The sequence below is a fragment of the Anastrepha obliqua genome, chromosome 2 (genome assembly GCF_027943255.1).
Source record: "Anastrepha obliqua isolate idAnaObli1 chromosome 2, idAnaObli1_1.0, whole genome shotgun sequence".
Classification (NCBI taxonomy): Eukaryota; Metazoa; Arthropoda; class Insecta; order Diptera; family Tephritidae; genus Anastrepha; species Anastrepha obliqua.
Window position 1 is genome coordinate 131,771,742 of NC_072893.1, and position 19,492 is coordinate 131,791,233.

At 42.9% G+C, this 19,492-nt stretch overlaps 1 protein-coding gene across 1 annotated transcript; it reads left to right on the forward strand.

Annotated features, from left to right (window-relative positions):
- Positions 1-36: 36 nt before the first annotated feature.
- LOC129236889 (protein pecanex) lies at positions 37-16,110 on the forward strand. Its single transcript, XM_054871172.1, has 11 exons — positions 37-1,069; positions 1,399-1,574; positions 3,224-3,354; positions 3,421-4,401; positions 4,465-7,773; positions 7,849-9,291; positions 9,366-9,526; positions 9,586-9,985; positions 10,052-10,398; positions 10,723-13,185; positions 13,253-16,110. The coding sequence occupies exons 1-11, from the start codon at positions 917-919 to the stop codon at positions 14,324-14,326; spliced, it is 10,638 nt and encodes a 3,545-aa protein (XP_054727147.1). The 5' UTR covers positions 37-916; the 3' UTR covers positions 14,327-16,110.
- Positions 16,111-19,492: the final 3,382 nt, after the last annotated feature.

Sequence of the window (19,492 nt, forward strand, 5' to 3'; positions counted from 1 at the left end):
CTGATTTTGACGTTTCATTATTGAGAGAAATTCAACGCGAAAAAATAAAGGAAAATTTTCACGCGAAAAAATCTAAGATCTTTGAATTGAATACTGCAATTAATTGCCCACTCGATTAATTGATCATTGATATCACCCACTATCGTGCCGTAAATCGATATAAAAATGGAACAAAGTGCAAATAGAGATAAAATTAAGCTGAAACCTTGAAGGAGCTGCATCCGTAAGAAAGTAAAATAAGTGAAGAAAACGCAGCAGCGAACAGGAAAAAGTGTAGCTAATAAAGACCACACAATAAAAAAAACAACAGCGTTGAAAAGTATTTAGTGCCAATGAAGTGAAATTTTTGCAATAATAAAAAGGAAACAAGTGGTGAAGTAGTGAAAGAGAAACATCCCGTAATCAACGTGTCGCAGTGGCAGCGGAGAACAAACAACATATTTATTTTTTCGATACGACGTCAGCAGAGCCTGCCTAACGGTGGAGTTGCGGTCGCAGTTACGGAAACCATATACGCTTCCTGTTTCCACATTTCAACACCTATTTTGTATTTGTGCGTTTGACGCGTATAATTTTTGCCGTTGAAAGCTTCAAGGCAAACCCAGTCGCCGTCGTCGTTGCCTTCAGAAAGCAGTCGTCTTCAACGCAATCATCGTGGTCGTGGTCGTAGTCGTTTGCAACGCCAATCAAAATCCACACCGCTGCCCCTCACATCCGAACGGCTCATCCATTGCACACCTGTGTCGTACGCACGCTTTCACAAAACACAACGTCGCACCACCACGCCACCCAAAATTACTGCTGCTACTGCACGCGTTCGCATGTACGTGTGCGTTTTGTTTGGCACGCGCAAAGTGTACCTCTTTGCCCCCACTGCACTTGGGCAGGTCGTATAGGAGATGCCTGTTAGTTTGCCATGGGTTCGCAAACCTTGGAGATATTGCGCCAGGGCGTGTGGGCCTCGCTGACCGGTGGCTGGTTCTACGATCCGCATCAGGGCGTATTCTGTAATGTGGTGCACCTCTATTTGTGGTTGTACCTGCTGTGTTCACCATTTGTTGCTTATCTGGTATGTAATTTGGCCAGCACAACGATTGGCATTGATGTCAGGCGTCGACGCAGCAAGCGAACAGCAGCGTCAAGGCAGCATTGTGCGTCACGAGCAAAATGCGTTTCATGCACAAAAATCAAACAAAACAAAACAGTGACGAGTGTGAAAAATCTCGCCGGCTGTTGAGTATTTGCATGCCAACGCGCCTGTGTCAAAGACTACTGCACTTGAGCGGCGCGTCGTACACACATTAAGCTGCTGTCGCCGCTTTTGTCGCACCTCCAATTGCCACATATGTAAACTAATTCACACGTATTTGTTTTAATTTATACTATTTGATGTTCCAGTATTTCCCAAGCACTTGGCTAACATGGTGTATTTACTGCACGCTTACAAGTCTCACCATATTGTTGGTGAAGCTAGCCAATATGGCGCTGCATCGGCTCTATGATCGGGCCCAAACCATGTCGGAGGCGAATCTCAAGAATCCATTTTTCAAAATTACCAAGGAAACGGAACCACGGTGAGTTTGTCACGGAAAGAGGTGTAATATGTTGAAGACCTTGTGTAGTGAGAACGAAAGGCATGGCCAGGTAGGGAATTTAACGAAAAAATACCCGTTAGTAAATTTGTGAAGAAACTTGAAAGAAAAATGTCCACTTTCTGATCCTTTATTGTGAAAAATAAAGCGAAAATCAAAATATGTACATTTGCACGAGGCATTGGGGGGCTTGTGATCTACTGAATAATCTTGTTTTAAATCCAAGTTAATTAAATTAAAATCTGAGTTGATGTGCCCAATTTTTTTGGAAAATGCTGTCAAAATCAAAACAACCTTGGCTGATAGAAATTGCGGTTCATTTCGGTAACGTAGACTCGATTGTCTTTGGGGGAAATAACACTGAAAAAAAGGTGGTGAATGAACGTTTTGACGCAATTCGTATCGTACCGAGATATGTTAAAATGTCGTGCCTATACCTATGTGATAGAGGCGTTTTTGTTGTAGCAGCTTTTTAGCAGGTGTGAGGTATCCCTTCTGAAACAGCATAAAACATTCCCAAGAAATGTTGCTGCTTAACGGAGAGTCCTTGGCGGGAACTAGTATTGCTCGGAATACCAAAAGTAATAGTAATAAAATAGTAAAATTCTTATACTATAAGAAAATTCGTATAAGTAATAGTAATAAAATAGTAAAATTCTTATATTTGTTCTAACAGTAGACAAAATATGCACGTTTGTTGTTTTTATACGAAAAATTCCAGCAATAAGAGTGTCAATTGTCTTTCAGGCATTCACTCGCTTTCGTATGAGTCATTATTTATATAAAATTTCGCAAAAAACAATTTTTTTATTAAAACAAGTGCGATAATGCCAGACAAGTCGGGTCAAAGCTCTCACTTGAGATGACAAAGCAGAAAAAAAAAATGAAGCAAGTCAGTTCAAAGCGAGAACAAAGCAACAAAAAGTAAAAAGTGTATCTAACGATTTAAAATTTTTTTGAAATGTGCTGATTGGACTTTGACGTTTCTAACAAAATGAGATAAAATTAAGATTGGCTTGGTGTCCGAAATATATATCTTTAATATTAGAATTTGTCCCCGAGAATATTCCTACACGGTCGCCGCCACCTTCTGGCATGCACATGACAGTAGTTTGATGGGTAGTAAGTTTGGCAAGGCTGCGTTTTAAGGCCACAAGGCCACGTGCATTGTTGTAAACACATTCCCATAAAACATCACACACACATTCACACATATTTACACGCTAGTGCAGTACATAGGAAATTCAAATTTGTTGATATAAGTATTTTGATATTTATCTAATGAGGGGAATGTGTTGGGGAGCAAGCGGTTGTGCAAAACCAATGCTGGGATAGGATTATAAACTCTTCGCTGTACGACAAGTGGGCGTGTTCCTTTACGGATGCACAGGCATATGCAAGTTCGCATGTAGGTGTGGGGTATGCAGATTACGGAACCACTAGGCTGGCAACGCGATAACATGACATGTTGTTTGCTTATAAACAACAATCAGCGCGTTGAACAGCACTTTAAGAGCTGCTGTATTATTTGATTTGTAGATCTATTAGTCTTCATATTATTAATATTGCTTTTGTTATTCTTGCCGTTGATGCCCAACTTCTTTTGCTCATTTGTTTTTGTTTGTTTACAGTGAGAATGAGACGGGCATAGAAATGAAAGTGATGCGCAATGATGGATCACGCAATTCTGTGGAGCAGGCCATAAACGAGGCCAGTGAGGAGAACAGCATGATGTCCTTGGAGAATGTGAATAGCATAATTGGTGACTGGAGTTGAAATTTTTAACGAAAAATTTACACTAACAAAGTATTTATTCCATTTCATGCAGACCTCAAAGTGGACGTTCATCGTAAAAATAGCTCCGAATCCATTGAAATGCTATTCTATCCTCCCTCCCTCGTCTCGGGCAATAGTCAGCAGGATCAACAATCGCTCGCCGGCTCTGTAAGCGTCACAAAATCCATACGTTCCACAACTGCACCAACCGCTGGTGGCCTCAGCGTCTATCCGGAGCACGAAAGCGAACATATGAACCCCAATGATTCGGTTACACTCCCCAACACCTCCTTAACGTCCGGAGGCAGTAGTACTACAGCGCGCCACCTGCCACACCTACTGCGCAAATCATCCGAAGAATTTAAACGTCGACATCAACGACGTCGACTTGAACGCCAGGGCAGTCTTGATGCCACAGCTGAGTCGTGTCTTGCCACAAAGCTTATACGCAATCAATCGGATACGATTGCGACCAGCGCCGGCTCAGCCCGCAACGAAACTTTTTTGCATCCACAATGCGGGCAAGCCGCTGGCGCTGTGGTAGGCAAATCAAGCTCAGCATCGAAGATGGCCAACAGCACTGTAGGAACAGCTGCACTTCGCACTGCCGCACAACGAACTGCCACAACGACTACTACAACAACAACGCTGACGCTCACAAACACATACGCGGCACTTACTGCAACAACGAATAAGTCGACTTCCGTTGGTAGTGGTGGTGTAATTGGCAACCCTGGTTCAAACGCACCCGCATCACTGTCGTCTGCCAAAAATACGCGCCTGCAGCGTCACCGCAGCTCGGAAACGCATGATGAGCGCGTCAAACAACAAAATCGCCTCTTCCTGCCCATCCACCACGAACATCAACCTCATCACGTGTCCAGCGGCGCAAGTAGTAGCAGTGCGCTGACCGCAATCGGTGGCGATATTCTGGATGGTGATGAAATGGAGTTGAGTGGTCTTGGCGGCAGCGCGAGAGGCATGTCGGGACATGTAGACACGCGTGTGCGTGCGCTGCAATCGTGGATCTTAGGTAGGTTCAAAATGAAAATTTTTAAGTGACATTCTTCATTTAACAATTTTTTACTCCTAACAGGTTCTTCATCTGATGTATACATCGAAGACGACAGTTATACGAAATCCGATTTCGGCATTGAACAACTCGACGGACGAAATGCCAATCGCGCTGCCTTCTTACTCCAGCAACAGCAACCTTTCAACTCACATTACCCTCATCATCAGCCACAGTTCTACCGCGCACCGCATCTCCACCACCACCATCATCATCATGGCGTCGCCAACATACGCAAAGACTCAAGCAGCACCATGTCGGCGCTTCAGCTGCCCGTAGGCAATGTGAAGGCGGGTGCTGGTAGCAGCGGTGGCAGCGGCAGTGGCAGTGGCATGAAGAGGCGACGACATTCTAACGCTACCGCGCTATATAAAGGTGGCGGTGGGGGCGCCCCGAACCATGCGCACTCCGCCGCTTTGGCTGCTGCTGCTGCACTGGCTTCCGGCCATCAGCCGACTGTACGGCGCATTAAGAGTGCCGCGCTCGAAATTTCCTGCCCACGCCCCTCAGTATCGAATCTCAGCCCACACCCGAACAGCGTCGAAGCAATTAATGGCCAGCAAATGATCAAAAATCCACAATCAGCTTTACTACCGCCGCCCAGTAAGTGTTTGGTGCGTAATCCACATTTGAATTTGTGCCCAAAGTTCGGTGGTAGCTTTGGTGGCGCGAGTAGCAGTAGTGGAGGCAGCAGTAGCTTGAATTTCGGCACAAGTGGCTCGACCACGGCGCTCATTGAACCTGTGTCGCCTATTGTAGAGCAATCGGATGAGCGCGCCTCATCGCTGGATGTAGAAACGCAACGCAGTAATTGCGTGCTCGAACTCAACGATGGCGATCTGGATGATTGTGACGATGAGGACGAGGAAGAAGAGGAAGACATTGAGGAGGGGCAGGAGGAAAACGATATAGAGATGGACGATGACGATGACAATGTTGATGACGAAGTGGACGATGTACCAATGCGCCGCAGACGCAAAGCGTTAGGGTGCCATCATCACAGCGTCGAATCTGATGTGGGCAACATACTAGCCGATGACGACGATGAGGTGGACAACGATGAAGATGACGAGTTCAAAGACTTTGATGACGACTTGGAGCACGGAATTAGCGCGGAATTGAAACCCGCCATGTGCGAAACACTGCCCGTCGAGCAGCCAAAGACGGATTTCACGGATGATTTCGACCACATACTCAATGGGCTGGAGCAAATTCAACAGGACTTAAAGCGCTCGGCGGCAGAGAACAATCGCAAAGCACATGTTTATGCCCCCGATAGTGAAGATGATATAGATGAGCCTGCGGCAAAGCAGCGCCAGTCGCTTCGCTCGCCGTCGTCGCGTGCAACTGTCGCGCATGAACTGGACGATGAACAACCGTCAACTTCGCAAGCGTTGCGTCAGCGTCTACATTCCACCGACTCGGAGACGGACAACAATGGTTCACGCTCGCCGCTGCTTAGTGGTAAATCCTGGCAGCACGCCAATGCCAAAAGTAAGACGGCGGAACAGGACATGTACATGGAAATTGCAGCGTTACAAAAGCACAAAAATCTGGCTGGCCATCACGTTGGTACAGGCGCTGGCATGCCACAACCTGCCTACGAAATACGGCCGCAGCATGCCGCGCGTGGGGAAGGTGACTCCGGCTGCCCCTCCAGCGACTGTGAGCAAGTGAGTGCCAGCTCGAAGGACATGCTGCTCTCAGGCATGGAAGGTGCTGTAAGCGTTGCGCCATCAAAAGTAAAAGTGGAGGCGCAGAGAGTGAAGAAAGATTTGGACGAAAGCCTAGAATGTGGTAAAAGGCCGACGCCAAGCGTTCTTGGTAGCTCCACTGCCAGCGGAAATGGCAGGAATCTGGGTGCGATACCGAAAGTCGTAAAGTACCGCGAGGTAAATGAGACGTTGCATGGTAGTAGCGCTAGCTCTCAACTGCACAAACGACGAGGTGGCAGTAGCGGTGCCAACAGTGTGAATACCGAAATGTCACTGGTACCGTTCAACACACAGTATAGCACCACTTCGAAAGCTGCCTCACGCACCTCCTCCTCTACATCCTCGCGCAGCATCAGCGCAGATTCCTTCTCCGCGGACATACACAAAATGCTTTGGTTGATGACTGAGCATGGTAGGCTTGAAGGCGCACAACCAGGTATTAGCACGGCAAGCGGCATGTCAACAGGTGCGGCGAATGCCGGCGGTGGTGGTTCAACCGCGCCCGCTAATATGTCCTGCGCGCACTTCCAGTTCTATCAGGATGCCATACAAGCGCTAAATACCTACCCGGCCACCTCCACGGATGGACTCTCGTTGTCGGAACGAATGTATTACCGCGACAAGGCGCGACGGAACTCGAAACAAATATCAGAGCCGGGTAATTCCTCTATCGGTGATTACTCACAAGCGCATGACTTGCAATCGGCGCAGCTGAGTAGCCAATCAGGTGCGACGGCAGCACCCATACGCAGTCTACATCCGCCTCTCGGCGTAGTGGTCGCTTCGTCATCACTGAACGCGCGCACTGTATACAACGGCGCGGGCCTTTCGATACAGGGACTCATCAATGTGCTAAACGACGAGGGCCAGCAGCGTTCGTCCCAAGCGCGCTCTGGCAGTGGCAGCAATACCACTGGCGCCGGTGCTGCCATACTCAACATGGATGGCCATCACATTGAAAACTACTGTGACTACTGGCGACCTGCCTGCATGCTGTCAACCGAAAAGCCTGTAGCGCCTAAAAGCTACTACAAGTACCGCTTCGAATGTTGCGGAATGAAACATGAATTTAAAATCTCAATGGATCGGCTGGAGTTGTTGGCGCTCTTCGATCGCGATCTGCATTGGCTGCATATAGTGTTGGCGGTAGTGCTGTGCGCGGCTGTTGCGTACCTCGGGGCCACCATACTCCAATTGGGCTACTACAAAGACTTGTGCGCGTTCCTCTTTTGCGCCGTTATAGCGAGCGCGCAATATTCGTTGGTGAAAAGCGTGCAACCGGACGCGGCGTCACCGATACACGGCTTCAACAAAGCAGTGGCTTACTCCCGCGCAATTTACTTCTGCATATGCAGCGGAATACTGTTGCTTTGCGAGCGACTTAAGCGAGATTATGAAGAGCAGCGCGAACCGCCGGCAGAGTTAGACTTTTTCGGCATACGCTATTCGCCGTTGGTGTTGACCGCGGCTGTGTTGCAGTTGATGTACGTATTCCTACTGTGCTTCCCGATAATATTTTCGTTGGGACTTTGTCCGCAGATCAATACCTTTCTGATGTATTTGCTGGAGCAAATTGATATGCATGTTTTCGGCGGAAACGCAGCGGGTAGCCTCTTGGGTAAATTCACTCACTTTAGAGAGTAATATTTGTCTTGTTTGGCATTTCTAACGCTTTTGTATGTTTCCTTTGTAGGAGCCTTCCTGTGCGTACTTCGCTCCATTTTGGGCGTCATGCTGCTCTATGGTCCGCTCTATAGCGCCTTTGCCGAAGGTCGTGGAACGCAATTCATTGTATTCTCGCTCTTTTGCGCTATACTCGTCCCGCTCGGTTATCATCTTTCGCGCTCTGCCAGTGACTTCAGCCACATGTGGGCGCTCATCAAGAACTGCATTGTCAGCACCTATCACGATGATGACGATGATGATGAGCTAAGCGCCGCCACCATTAATGGCAGCGCGGCGAGCAGCCAGAAAGTAACCACAAATACAACGCTTAAAGGGCGCACGAAAAGCACGAGCGCGCGCGGTAATGAACAAATCGAAATGTCGCCGCTCGATGATAAACTGACAGCGGAAATGAGTGAGCGCGCAGAGATCGATCACACAAATCTCGAAATGGAACGCAAGAGCAGCAAATCGAAGGCATCTTCGTTAGCGAGCAGCAGTCAAACGCTTGCGAAAACCCTGTCCAGCAACAAGAAGGGTATGACAACTTCGAACTCATATGTTTCGGTGGCGAATGGCAGCGCGACTGGTAGCGGTGCACTTGTGACTGGCACGGAGAGCGCACACGAAGCGGCGCCAATAATAGAAAATGATGGCGGCGCACGATTATTAGAAACTGAAGCAACAGATGTGGCAACGATAGCAACTAATGCGCCAAACATGGCTATTGGCGTAAAAGAGCCGCCGACTCACCAATTGCTTACAGCGTCGATGGACTCAACTCCAATACAACTGCAGCAAACACAAAAAGCTATTTCTCCAGCGCCCGCTGAAGCAGACCTAGACGTTGAGGAGAACCCACAAGCGGCGGATGAGGATGACAAAATGTCCAGCTCTTCTACCACTAACCCAGGTGATATGTCCACGCTCACGGCTGGTGGCGTGTGCGCCGATGTGGAAGCGGCTGCTTTAGCGACGAACGCCGGCAACCCAAATACAGACAACGATAGCGACTCACCTGATCCGCTGCCCAAAAAGCTGCAAGCAACTGTAAATATGCGTCTCAAGAACGATCTTGTGGTGACCACGCTGCTCGCGGTAATCGTCTTCGGTCTGCACTGCAGCACCGTCTTCACAGTGCTGCAGCCTGATCTCAACATTGTGCTTTACGCGTTCACGGCTGGGCTGGGACTGCTGCTGCACTACATAATACCGCAGATGCGTAAACATATGCCTTGGCTGTGCTTCGCGCGTCCAATATTGCGTCAGAAGGAGTACGGACAGTTCGAGGTGTCGCATGCGCCGAAAGTGATGTGGTTCGAGAAGGTCTACATCTATTTTTGTATGCTAGAACGTAATGTGATGTTCCCATTGCTGGTGATTTCGGCGGTGACGGCGGACGCGCAAATAATTGCCAACAAATTCGGCATTGCCTGGGGTACGCTGGTTGTGGCGGTATGCGCGCTGAAATGTGAGTGTGAAGAGGCGAAATCTTTTCGTAGACAGTTGATTATTATTTTGCGTTCTTGTCCTTTCTTTCTTCAGTGGTTCGTAATGCCTACTCTGACCCCACAAATCAGTACCTAATTGTGATGTTCACCGTTTTGTTCTTTCGCTACGATTTTGCATTTGCGAGTGAAACGTTTCTCATCGATTACTTTTTCATGTCGTTGGCCTTCCGCAAGTGCTGTGATTTTCTCTTAAAGGTAAGTTTATCTTCTGTTTTTTCTCATTGCTCTCTATATTTAACTTTCCCTTCGCACAGCTACAATTCATAGTTACCTATATCGCGCCCTGGCAAATCACTTGGGGCTCGGCATTTCATGCTTTCGCTCAGCCTTTCAGCGTTCCTCACTCTGCCATGCTTTTCCTGCAGGCCGGCGTCTCTGCCATACTCTCAACGCCACTCAATCCCTTCCTCGGTAGCGCCATTTTTCTCACCTCCTACGTGCGTCCGATTAAGTTCTGGGAACGAGACTACAATACGCGTCGCATCGATCATTCCAATACGCGCTTGAGCTCACAGCTGGAGCGCGATTTGGGCGCGGATGATAATAATTTGAATAGCATTTTCTATGAGCATTTAACGCGTTCACTCCAGCATTCGTTGTGCGGCGATCTGCTGATGGGTCGATGGGGCAATGTTAATCAGGGTGATTGCTTTGGTGAGCTGTCTGAATATATTAAATCTGCTTTGTGTATTAACTGATTTTATTCTCTCCCGTTCTCAGTACTCGCCTCGGACTACCTCAACTGCCTGGTGCACATCATCGAGCTGGGCAATGGACTTTGTACCTTTCAAATGCGTGGCTTGGAATTTCGTGGCACCTATTGTCAGCAACGCGAAGTGGAGGCCATCACAGAAGATGTGGAGGATAACGATGGTTGCTGCTGCTGTGATCCTGGGCACTTGCCCCGCATGCTGAGCGTGAATGCAATGTTCTCCACGCGCTGGTTGGCCTGGCAAGTGGTGGCGGCTCAATATGTGCTCGAAGGTTATTCGATATCGGATAATTTGGCGAGCGCCACGCTACAGGTTTTCGAATACCGAAAAGTTCTCATCACCTACTACATAAAGGTAAGTGCGGCCAGTATTTATGTTAGTTGCGCTTAAAATTTAATATCCATACTCATGTGAGTGGCGGGAAATTTAGTCTTTTGCCTATCATTTCATTCGCTTAACACACGTCTACACTTCTCAAATGCCTTATGAAATGGAGAGCTGAAAGAGTTATCTGCATCACGCTCTTCTCCATAAGAGCTTAATGAAAGGGCGAGCTGCTAGTTACCTATAGAGCTCAATGAGAGCCCTGCCTCTTGCTCTATTTACTATTCTCCGCCCCACACTCTCCCTAAACTAATTTCCTTGCATTAAAGATATTTTATTTTTAATTATTTCCAGAGCATCATCTATTATGTTATTAAAAATCCCAAGCTCGAGCAATGGCTCGCCTCGTCGCCCATACAAGAGGCCCTGCAGCATACACTTAGCCGCCAATTTGTCGATCTCGATCCAATTTTCAACTACAATCTCGATGAAGATTTCGACTTTCGTGCTGTTGGCATCACCCGCTCCAGTTTCTGTTACGTCTACCTCAGCTGGATTAACTACTGCTACGACAAACGCAAAGAAATTCAGAATCCCACAGCAGCCACAGCCACGGCGCCTACTACGGCTAGCACTGCTGCCAGTGCACCACCGCCGCCACACACACCCACCAACAACACCAGTAACGCTTACAACGACTCGAAGAGCACGCCAAATCTCTCCACCACCACCACAACTACGGCAAGCAAGTCACAGTCACAACAACAGTTGCGCACACGTCCGCAGAAAAGCGCGACAATGAGCGGCAGTACAACGATTAACTCGTCGGAGCACATTGCCATTTCGCCTTCATTTGCCAATATTTCGAGACAAACGTCGGAGTCGGCACCGGGTCTAAGTGGTGCTGGCCTCTCGTTAGGCGGCGGCTACATGTCCACCAGCGGAGCGCATGCGCCGCTCGACAATAGTTTTGCAAATAGTGCCGCGACAGTAGGTGCGAGCATCTCAGCAACAGCTAAAATGCCCACATTGGGACAACAGATGCGCGGAAAGGCAGGAACTGGTGCAGCCCCGCTGAAAACACTACGTAAAGAAGCTACACCTACGGCTAGTGCGACCGCTGCCACGGCGTCTAACATGTCCAATGGCGGCCCAGAACGCGCGGTTTCAGAGGAGCCGAGTCGCCCATTGTTGAAGCTAAAAGTACCAAGCGTGACGAAGGACTCTCCAATAGTCTCGCTCTGCTTAGCATTAGGACTGTTGGCGCGACGTTCGTTGGCCAATGCTTCGCACAGCTCACTGACAGGGGTGGAATTCTTTTTACACGGCTTGCATCAACTCTTCAAGGGTGATTTCCGCATACAGTCTCCTCGAGATGAGTGGGTTTTCGCTGACATGGAGCTACTGCATGCAGTTGTGGCGCCAGCGGTGAAGATGGCACTGAAGCTGCAGCAGGATCACATCTCGAATCCAGATGAGTTCCACTATCCAGATGCGCTTTATGAAGCGATCGACACCTGCGCCAAGGATTTGGTAATATCACACGAGGCGGATCCGGTGTGGCGCAGTGCGGTGCTAAGAGGGGCTCCAAATTTGCTCGCCTTACGGCATGTGATGGAAGATGGTTCGGACGAATATCGCATTATAAGGCTGACCAAGCGCTTTCTCAGTTTTCGTGTAATCAAGCTAAATCGTGAATGCGTGCGCGGCCTATGGGCGGGGCAGCAGCAAGAGCTCATCTATTTGCGCAATCGCAATCCCGAGCGTGGCAGCATACAAAATGCCAAGCAGGCGCTAAGGAACATCATTAATTCCAGCTGTGATCAACCTATCGGTTACCCCATATACGTTTCCCCGCTTACCACTTCCTACGCGGACACAAACGAGCAACTCTGTAAAGTCATCGGCGGCGCCATCACACTTGAATCGATCAAATCGAACGTCCTGGATTGGTGGCATCGCATACGTGAGCGCTGTCGGCAAGGCTGCAGCTCTGGATCGGCGATGGAAACCCCTAACCTTGGTATAGGTGCCGCCGGCGGCATGGGTAGCGCAACAGTTGGTAGCGGCGAATCGGGTGGAGAGGTGGCGCCTATCTACATTTCAGCACCGCTGTACAACACACTCACAGTGGGCAGCCTCTTCAGCTGTCGTCCAGTGCACGGCGTTACAGTGCCAACCAGCATCGGGGGTAGTCTTGGTGCGCAGTTCGGCAGCGATGGCGCGGTGGTGACACCTCTATGGCGCTGTCCTGTGGTAACTGCAAAGCCAGCACTGCTCGCCGGTCTGCTGAATCGTGAACGCGAGCAAGAGCACGAACGAGAGCGTGAGCGAGAGCAGTTGCGGGGTGTTGGCATACGCGTGTCGCATTCGCTGTCACGCGCCGAAAGGGAACGCCGGGTAACACTGCCAATCGCCAGCACCAGCAGTGGTGGTACCAGTGTTGCAGAAGCCAGCATCAGCGCAGCAACAACCACAACCAAGTCTGCAGAATCTGCGCGACAATTGGAGCCACATGGTGGATCTGGTGGTGAGTTGCAGCCCAGTAGCAGCAGTCCACGCTACACAAAGATGTCCAGCTCTTCGGGTAGCCTAGGTATTGGCAGCATTATTACAACGCCGGGTGACTACCCGCGCAAATCGAAGGGCCCCATTAGTCTGACAGCGGCCGCAGCGTTGGCAGCGAACGAACGCAGTGGCGTGCCTGAAATGTGTGGAAAATCCAACAGCACTGATATGGTTGCATCTTTGGCGGCCGCGGGCCATGTGCCACGTATTGGGTTGTACAAAAAAGTCGTCATAATCGATGACTTTGAGGTAAAGTAAAAAAGTGAACTAAAAAAATTGCATGTAACAGTTTCGTCTATTCGAATTATCACTGCAGATCTTCGATCGTATTGATGTGGGGCGCCGCTTCAACATGTTTTGGCCTAGCGAGGAGATGCGTGCCAAGGGTGGGCGGTCTGCCTGGAAAGATTGGCTGCCCTGTATCGGCATGGTCGGCTATGTAGTACACTTCTGGATGCCTGGTCATCGCGACATACTCTTTCGTTCGCCTTTCAGCCGCGTAGTATACTTGGTTGCCATGAATGGCTACTACGTGCCAGTCGGTGAGTTTGGTGTACGCGAATACGATCCCGAGCGTGACGGCGATGACGGTCTCAGTGAAGAGGAGGAAATGGCCACTGCTGCGGCGGGTGTTTTGGTCGCGATGCGCGCCGTCAATGCGCGACGTAGCTCTGTGCAACATGAGCTGCACGAATTGGATGAGCTGCAACAAGAGCGCGAGCGTGTGCGCGGAGAGGGTTTGACACCAATACTAGGCAGCAGCCTTGAATCGCCGACCTCGCATCTGATGGGCAGCAGCGTACAAAGTGGCGTTGGCGCAGATGTGGACGCCTATACTGACGACGATGCAAAGGCCGAGGGTGGTGCAGCGGAGGACGCCAGCGCTACCATAAACGAAATGGCAAGCGTTAGTGGTGTAACAGCAACAGCGGTGGCGGCGGCAACGGCAGCTACTTTGAGTGGAGCCAATGTGAAAATGCGCGCCGTGAGCAGCAGCAGCTCCGAAGATGAGGCCGAGCTGCTCAACTACGAAATGCAGCGACGCGAGCAATTCTTTAATATGTGGAAGCTAATGTCGGAGCACAAAGACGCCGAACTGAAGGAGGCGGAAAAGGCAAAACGTGAAGAACGCGCAGAGGAAAGCCAGGAGCGTATGCAGGGTGAAACGGAGACAACAAAAGAGGCCGGAGCGGACGCTACGCCGACGCCAGAGACTGGAACGGAGACAGGGGCAGCGCCTAATAATGCGGCAGCAACAACGCCTAGCAGGAAGAGAGAGATGGAAAAGAATAAGGAAATTGCTGAAGCGGGCGCAAAGGTCGAGGAACAAGGCGAAACTTATGTGGCGCAGTTGGAGCAGGACTCGCTGCCAGAATGCAGCGAAGTTTAGCAGCAACTGTGGATAGCATATTTAATACGCTTCGTTTTTTAAATGTTGGGCTGAGAAAATTAAAGGAAACTGAAGTGTCTCACGTCTTTCGGTAGAAGTCGCAGCAGCGCCTACGGGCGTTGTGCAGAATAGAGAGTTTAAAAATTAAAAAAGTTGTTGAATTTAAATGCTGAAAGGCACCTGCAGTTGGCAGCCTATTAAAGCAGAAAATAAAAGAGGGAAAAAACCATTTGTACGTAAGATTTACTATGTAATTATAACTGCATGTACACACATACATACATATGAAATAAGACTTAGTTTTAGTTTTGATTATGTTTTAGTTTTCTAATTGTGTAAGGTTGTTGTAATTGTAAGCACAGAATCAAAACAAAACAAAAAGAAGAAAAATAATAAATTTACAAAACTATGAAAAAGCATATAAATAAAGCGCAAAATAGGTTAAAATGCATAGCAGAATAAATTTAAGTTAGAATTCTATAAGAGCAAAAAGAAAATTAAGAAACGAAAAAAATATTTCATACAGATTAACAGATACATACTCATTCCTAGAGCAATTGCAAATCTTCCTACTGTACCTACTTAATAAGCATAGCGCATACATACACACATTTTAACCTTAGCCAGTACGCCAAAAAATGCATAGAACAAAATTTTAAAAGCCAAACATAGGAGCGTTAAAATTCTTTATACATTTACATATGTATATATATTTTCTGTTTTATAAACGAGACATGTAATTTAAAATTGGAAAAACTAAAATTGTAGACTCGAAGATTCGTATAGAATAAACAAAAATTAACGAAAAATATGGCGCCACTAGCATTTAGGTTCAATTATTACATTTTTTTAAGAATATTTTTTTTTTTTGTTTATTGCTTTATCTCCAAATGTAGCACTGGCGAATTGAATTAACCTCACTTTTTTGTATTGATGAATTCGTGAATTATAGTTCATAGTTTTACTTTTTTCAGGCAGAGAGACCCGTTTAAAATCGTTCAATGGTCATTTCTCAAAGTGTAGCAAAGCTCAATATTATTTTCAACAGTTCTTGTTAAAAAAGGTGATGCTAAAAGTAATTTTTTTTTTGTTAAATACATATATTTTTCATACAGATTTAAAGTTATTAACTCTTAAACAATTTCAAAAAATTTAGTTTAACGGGTGTCCACTAATTTGCCGCCTTTTACTGAACGTTAATGGGTAAAACAATAGCCTTAAAATTATTTACAAAATTTGTTGCAGAAAAATTTCACAGCGCGCAATATAATTTTCAAAAATGTTTAATTATGATTTGGAGAACGATTTTTATTTAAACTTGGAGAAAAAAGGCATATTTTGAAAATATCGCCACCAAAACAGTCTCATACATACGAATATTCGTTTTTATATCCAGTGGATATGAGTTTTTTTTTGTCGCCACCTGTTGAAATTATAAACTAGAATTTTAAATATTTTAGTTTTTAAATTTTTTTCAACAAATATCCTTTTTTAAAATAATTTATTTGTGTGTGCTTGTCTAAAATGTTACTTTTCTTTTTTGCTGTTTATTTTTGTAAATAAATATTTGAATTGAAACTTATAATTATTTTTTTACTTAACTTTTGAAATTTTATTTTTGACCGTCATCCTCAAGCAAAAAAGCAAAAATACATGAAAATCGCATGCAGAGAGTTTTTCTATGAAAGGAGGTATGCACTTCGACCTTCAATTCTATTCAGCCTATTCTAGAAAATATTGATTACCCCAAGGCTACAAATATAAAAAAAAGAATTCATTTTAATTCCGCGGCAAAAAATAACATGAAAAATAAATGAAAATATATTAATTAAAATTATGAAAAAATTAATATCTTAAAAAATTAATATCTTAATTTTTGCGAAAAAATTAAAAAGCAAAATTTGAAAAGTTATACAGGCTGCTTTTCTAAAATTAGCACCAAAATACTGTCTATTTTTTGTTGCCGTTTATGAATTCCGTTATTTTATTGTTTTTGTTTAAAGTACATTATTTTAGTTTTTGCAAGTTTTTTTGTTCGTTAACTCCGTTTTTTTTTTTTTTGGTAAATACTTTTCTGTATTTTTAAATTTCTATTTTTATATTTGTTCTTTGATTTTCCAATTTTTTCATTATTGTAATTATTACATTTTTATTATTGGGTTTTTAAAATAATTTTTTTATATTAATTATTTGCTTTCTATTTAAATTTTTTCTTTACTTTAACATCTTTCTGCATTTTATTTTAATTTCAAGCTTGAAAGTGGTTCATATCCAAAATTAAGTTCCTGCTTTTATATGCATAGATATGTAAATTTTTTTAAATTATAATTTTCTTTATAAATTTGTTTTTATAATTTTTTTCTTTATATTTTTTTTTATAAATTTGCTTTATAATTTGTTTTCATTACAATTTTTTTATTATAATTTTTTATTTTATAATTTTTTTTTTTTATTATAAATTTTTTCATTCTAATTTGTTGGTTTTTCGTTGTAATTCTTTTTTTAGAATTTTATTCGTAAAACTGATTACAAGATTTTTTTTCCAACGCATAATTGTTAAAAATAAAAAACAATTCTTACTAAAACAAATTTAGTGGACTTAAATAATTGTGTTTTATGGTAAAACTTGAATTGAAAAATTTAATATGAAATTGAGAATTTGTTTAAACAAATATTATTATTTCGGTAATCCTTTTTGTTGTATTTTTTTTTCAAAAACCAAAACTTAATGAAAATAAAGAATTACAGGAAATTTTAAAGTTTCAAACTATTTTTGTCCTATAATAATTTTCATTGAAGACAGAATAAATGTAAATTTACAATGAAATTATAAATTAAACCGTGTACGAGTTATAAATTTAGTTAAACAAGTTTATGAAAGTTGTAAAAAAATATTATTACGAATTTTAAGAACTAAGAATTAACGGCTCTGTAAGTTCACGAAAAGAAGCATTAAAATAACAAAACTTTGAATTTAAAAATGGCTTGAAGTAAATAGCTTAAAATTATAAAAACAAAAATTGTGTGGGTTGAGTTGCTTAGAAATAAAAATAGCTAAAAATTATTTAGTTATAAACTAATACATATAGCACTAAAAATACATACAATGTAGTCGACTACGTAAAAATATTTAGTGTAAAAAGTCAAAAAATGCAGACGAAGTAATTTTTCGTTGCTCTTAAATAAGCTCAAATAGACAAAAAAACCTAGTAAAACCTGCGAAAATAAAAACAAAAACAAAACTGGGAAAATAAAAACCAAAAAAAAAATTCAAAAAATAAAAAAAAACATTAAAAAAATTTAAAAGCAGGAAACATTTTTAACACATACAAAATTTTTGTTTGTTTTAGAAATATTTAAAAACAGTTTCGTAACATTTTCTCGAAAATAAAATATTTTGCTTATCTACGAAAAGCTAAAAATACACCACTGTGCATTTGCAATCTAAGTACACACAAATTTTGTATGTCGAGTGTAAGGAAACTAATTTTAAAACTGGAAAATCTAGAAACGAGAGGAGTTACTGATTGCGATAGAACGAAAGAAAAAAATAAGAAAATATTGGAAAAAGCTCTCATGTTGCCTTAAAATGTTAGACTGATTTTTTCTACACTTTAATTGTAATACACAAATAAGAAATAAAAAAATTAAAAAAGATATAAAAAAACAATAAATAATGCATAATTACATACATAATTACGGATAACTAAAAAACGTTTTGATTACAAATTTGAAAAAATAACCGGAAAAGTAGCGCAAAGGCGTGAAAAAAGTCAGCTGGTGCAAAAACACGCCAAGTTAGTTGAAAAAAGAAAAACAATAAAATAAATAAAATATAAAAAACATAATTAAATAAACTTAAAACCACTAAAATACTACTAAATTATAGATATGTATGTATTTTCTTCTTCTTTTCAATAAATTTGTAATTATTTCATTTGTTCAAAACGAAAAAAATTTATAAACTAACCAACTAGTTTTTGTAGGCAGAAAAAAATGTTAAAGTAGAAAAGTTCAAAAGATTAAGTAAAAGTAAAAAGTCTAGTTGAATTTTGTTGTTATGCATTGCATTTTAAATATTGAAAAATATTAATTATTGAATTAAGAATATTAAATATTGAATATTGAATAAAATTGTAACTACAATTTAAGCTGCGCGCAGAGAAAAATACTTCACAAAATTTTATGCCGAAGAAGGTTTAAGTAATACGAGAAAAAAGCTATTCGTATACATACATACATATGTATATACATATATGTATGTACTTACTGATTTTTTTTTAAAGAATTTTAATTAAAAGCGTCTTTAGGTAGATAACGCCATTTTATGCCAAGAGTGGAGAAGAGTCCCAAACACATACCAAAAAATCTCTAATCACAAATTTTGGAAAAAAATTTTCATTTTTTCTTTTTTTCAAACACCATTTTTTACAATTCAAAATGCACAGAGCGAATAAGAAACAGTTACACAAATATTTTTCTGTTTTGTCAATTTTTGGGACGATCCCATTTTGTAATGACGATAAATTAAACTTTGGACACTTTAATTAATTAACTTTGGGACATACATTTTGTGGGAGCTTTAAATTATTGACATTTAATTTAAATACTTGCCACATTTCTCAAATAAATTTCAAAAATTACAAGGCATTTTTGGGACATGTACAATTTTGAGACACCTTTTTGGTATGATGCGAAACGCTGAGAACCGAAGAAAGAGTATAACATTTTTCAATGTAGATTTCAACGATTGTAAAAATAACTTTGGGGCATTTGTAGTTTTGGGACAAAAAAATGTGATTATAAAAATTTTATTAAACCGAAGAAGACATAAAATCTTTTAATGTAGATTTGAACGATTGTAAAAATAACTTTGGGGCATCTGTAGTTTTTGGGACAAAAAAACGTGAATACAAAAATTTTAATATATTAAACCGAAGAAGACATAAAACCTTTTAATGTAGATTTCATCGATTGTAAAAATAACTTTGGGGCATCTATAGTTTTTGGGACAAAAAAATGTGACCACAAAAATTTTATTAAACTGAAGAAGACATACAACTTTTTAATGTAGAATAGATTTCAACGGTTTTGAGAATAACTTAGGGACATCTGTAGGTTTTGGGACAGAAAACACATACAACTTTTTAATGTACAATAGATTTT

What these genes read in the sequence shown, in the direction of transcription:
- LOC129236889 (XM_054871172.1), top strand. Translation starts at nt 917, where the DNA reads ATGGGTTCGCAAACCTTGGAGATATTGCGCCAGGGCGTGTGGGCCTCG. An exon ending in GCTGTGATTTTCTCTTAAAG is followed by an intron (nt 9,527 to 9,585) that starts GTAAGTTTATCT and finishes CCCTTCGCACAG; the next exon opens with CTACAATTCATAGTTACCTA. An exon ending in TCATCACCTACTACATAAAG is followed by an intron (nt 10,399 to 10,722) that starts GTAAGTGCGGCC and finishes AATTATTTCCAG; the next exon opens with AGCATCATCTATTATGTTAT.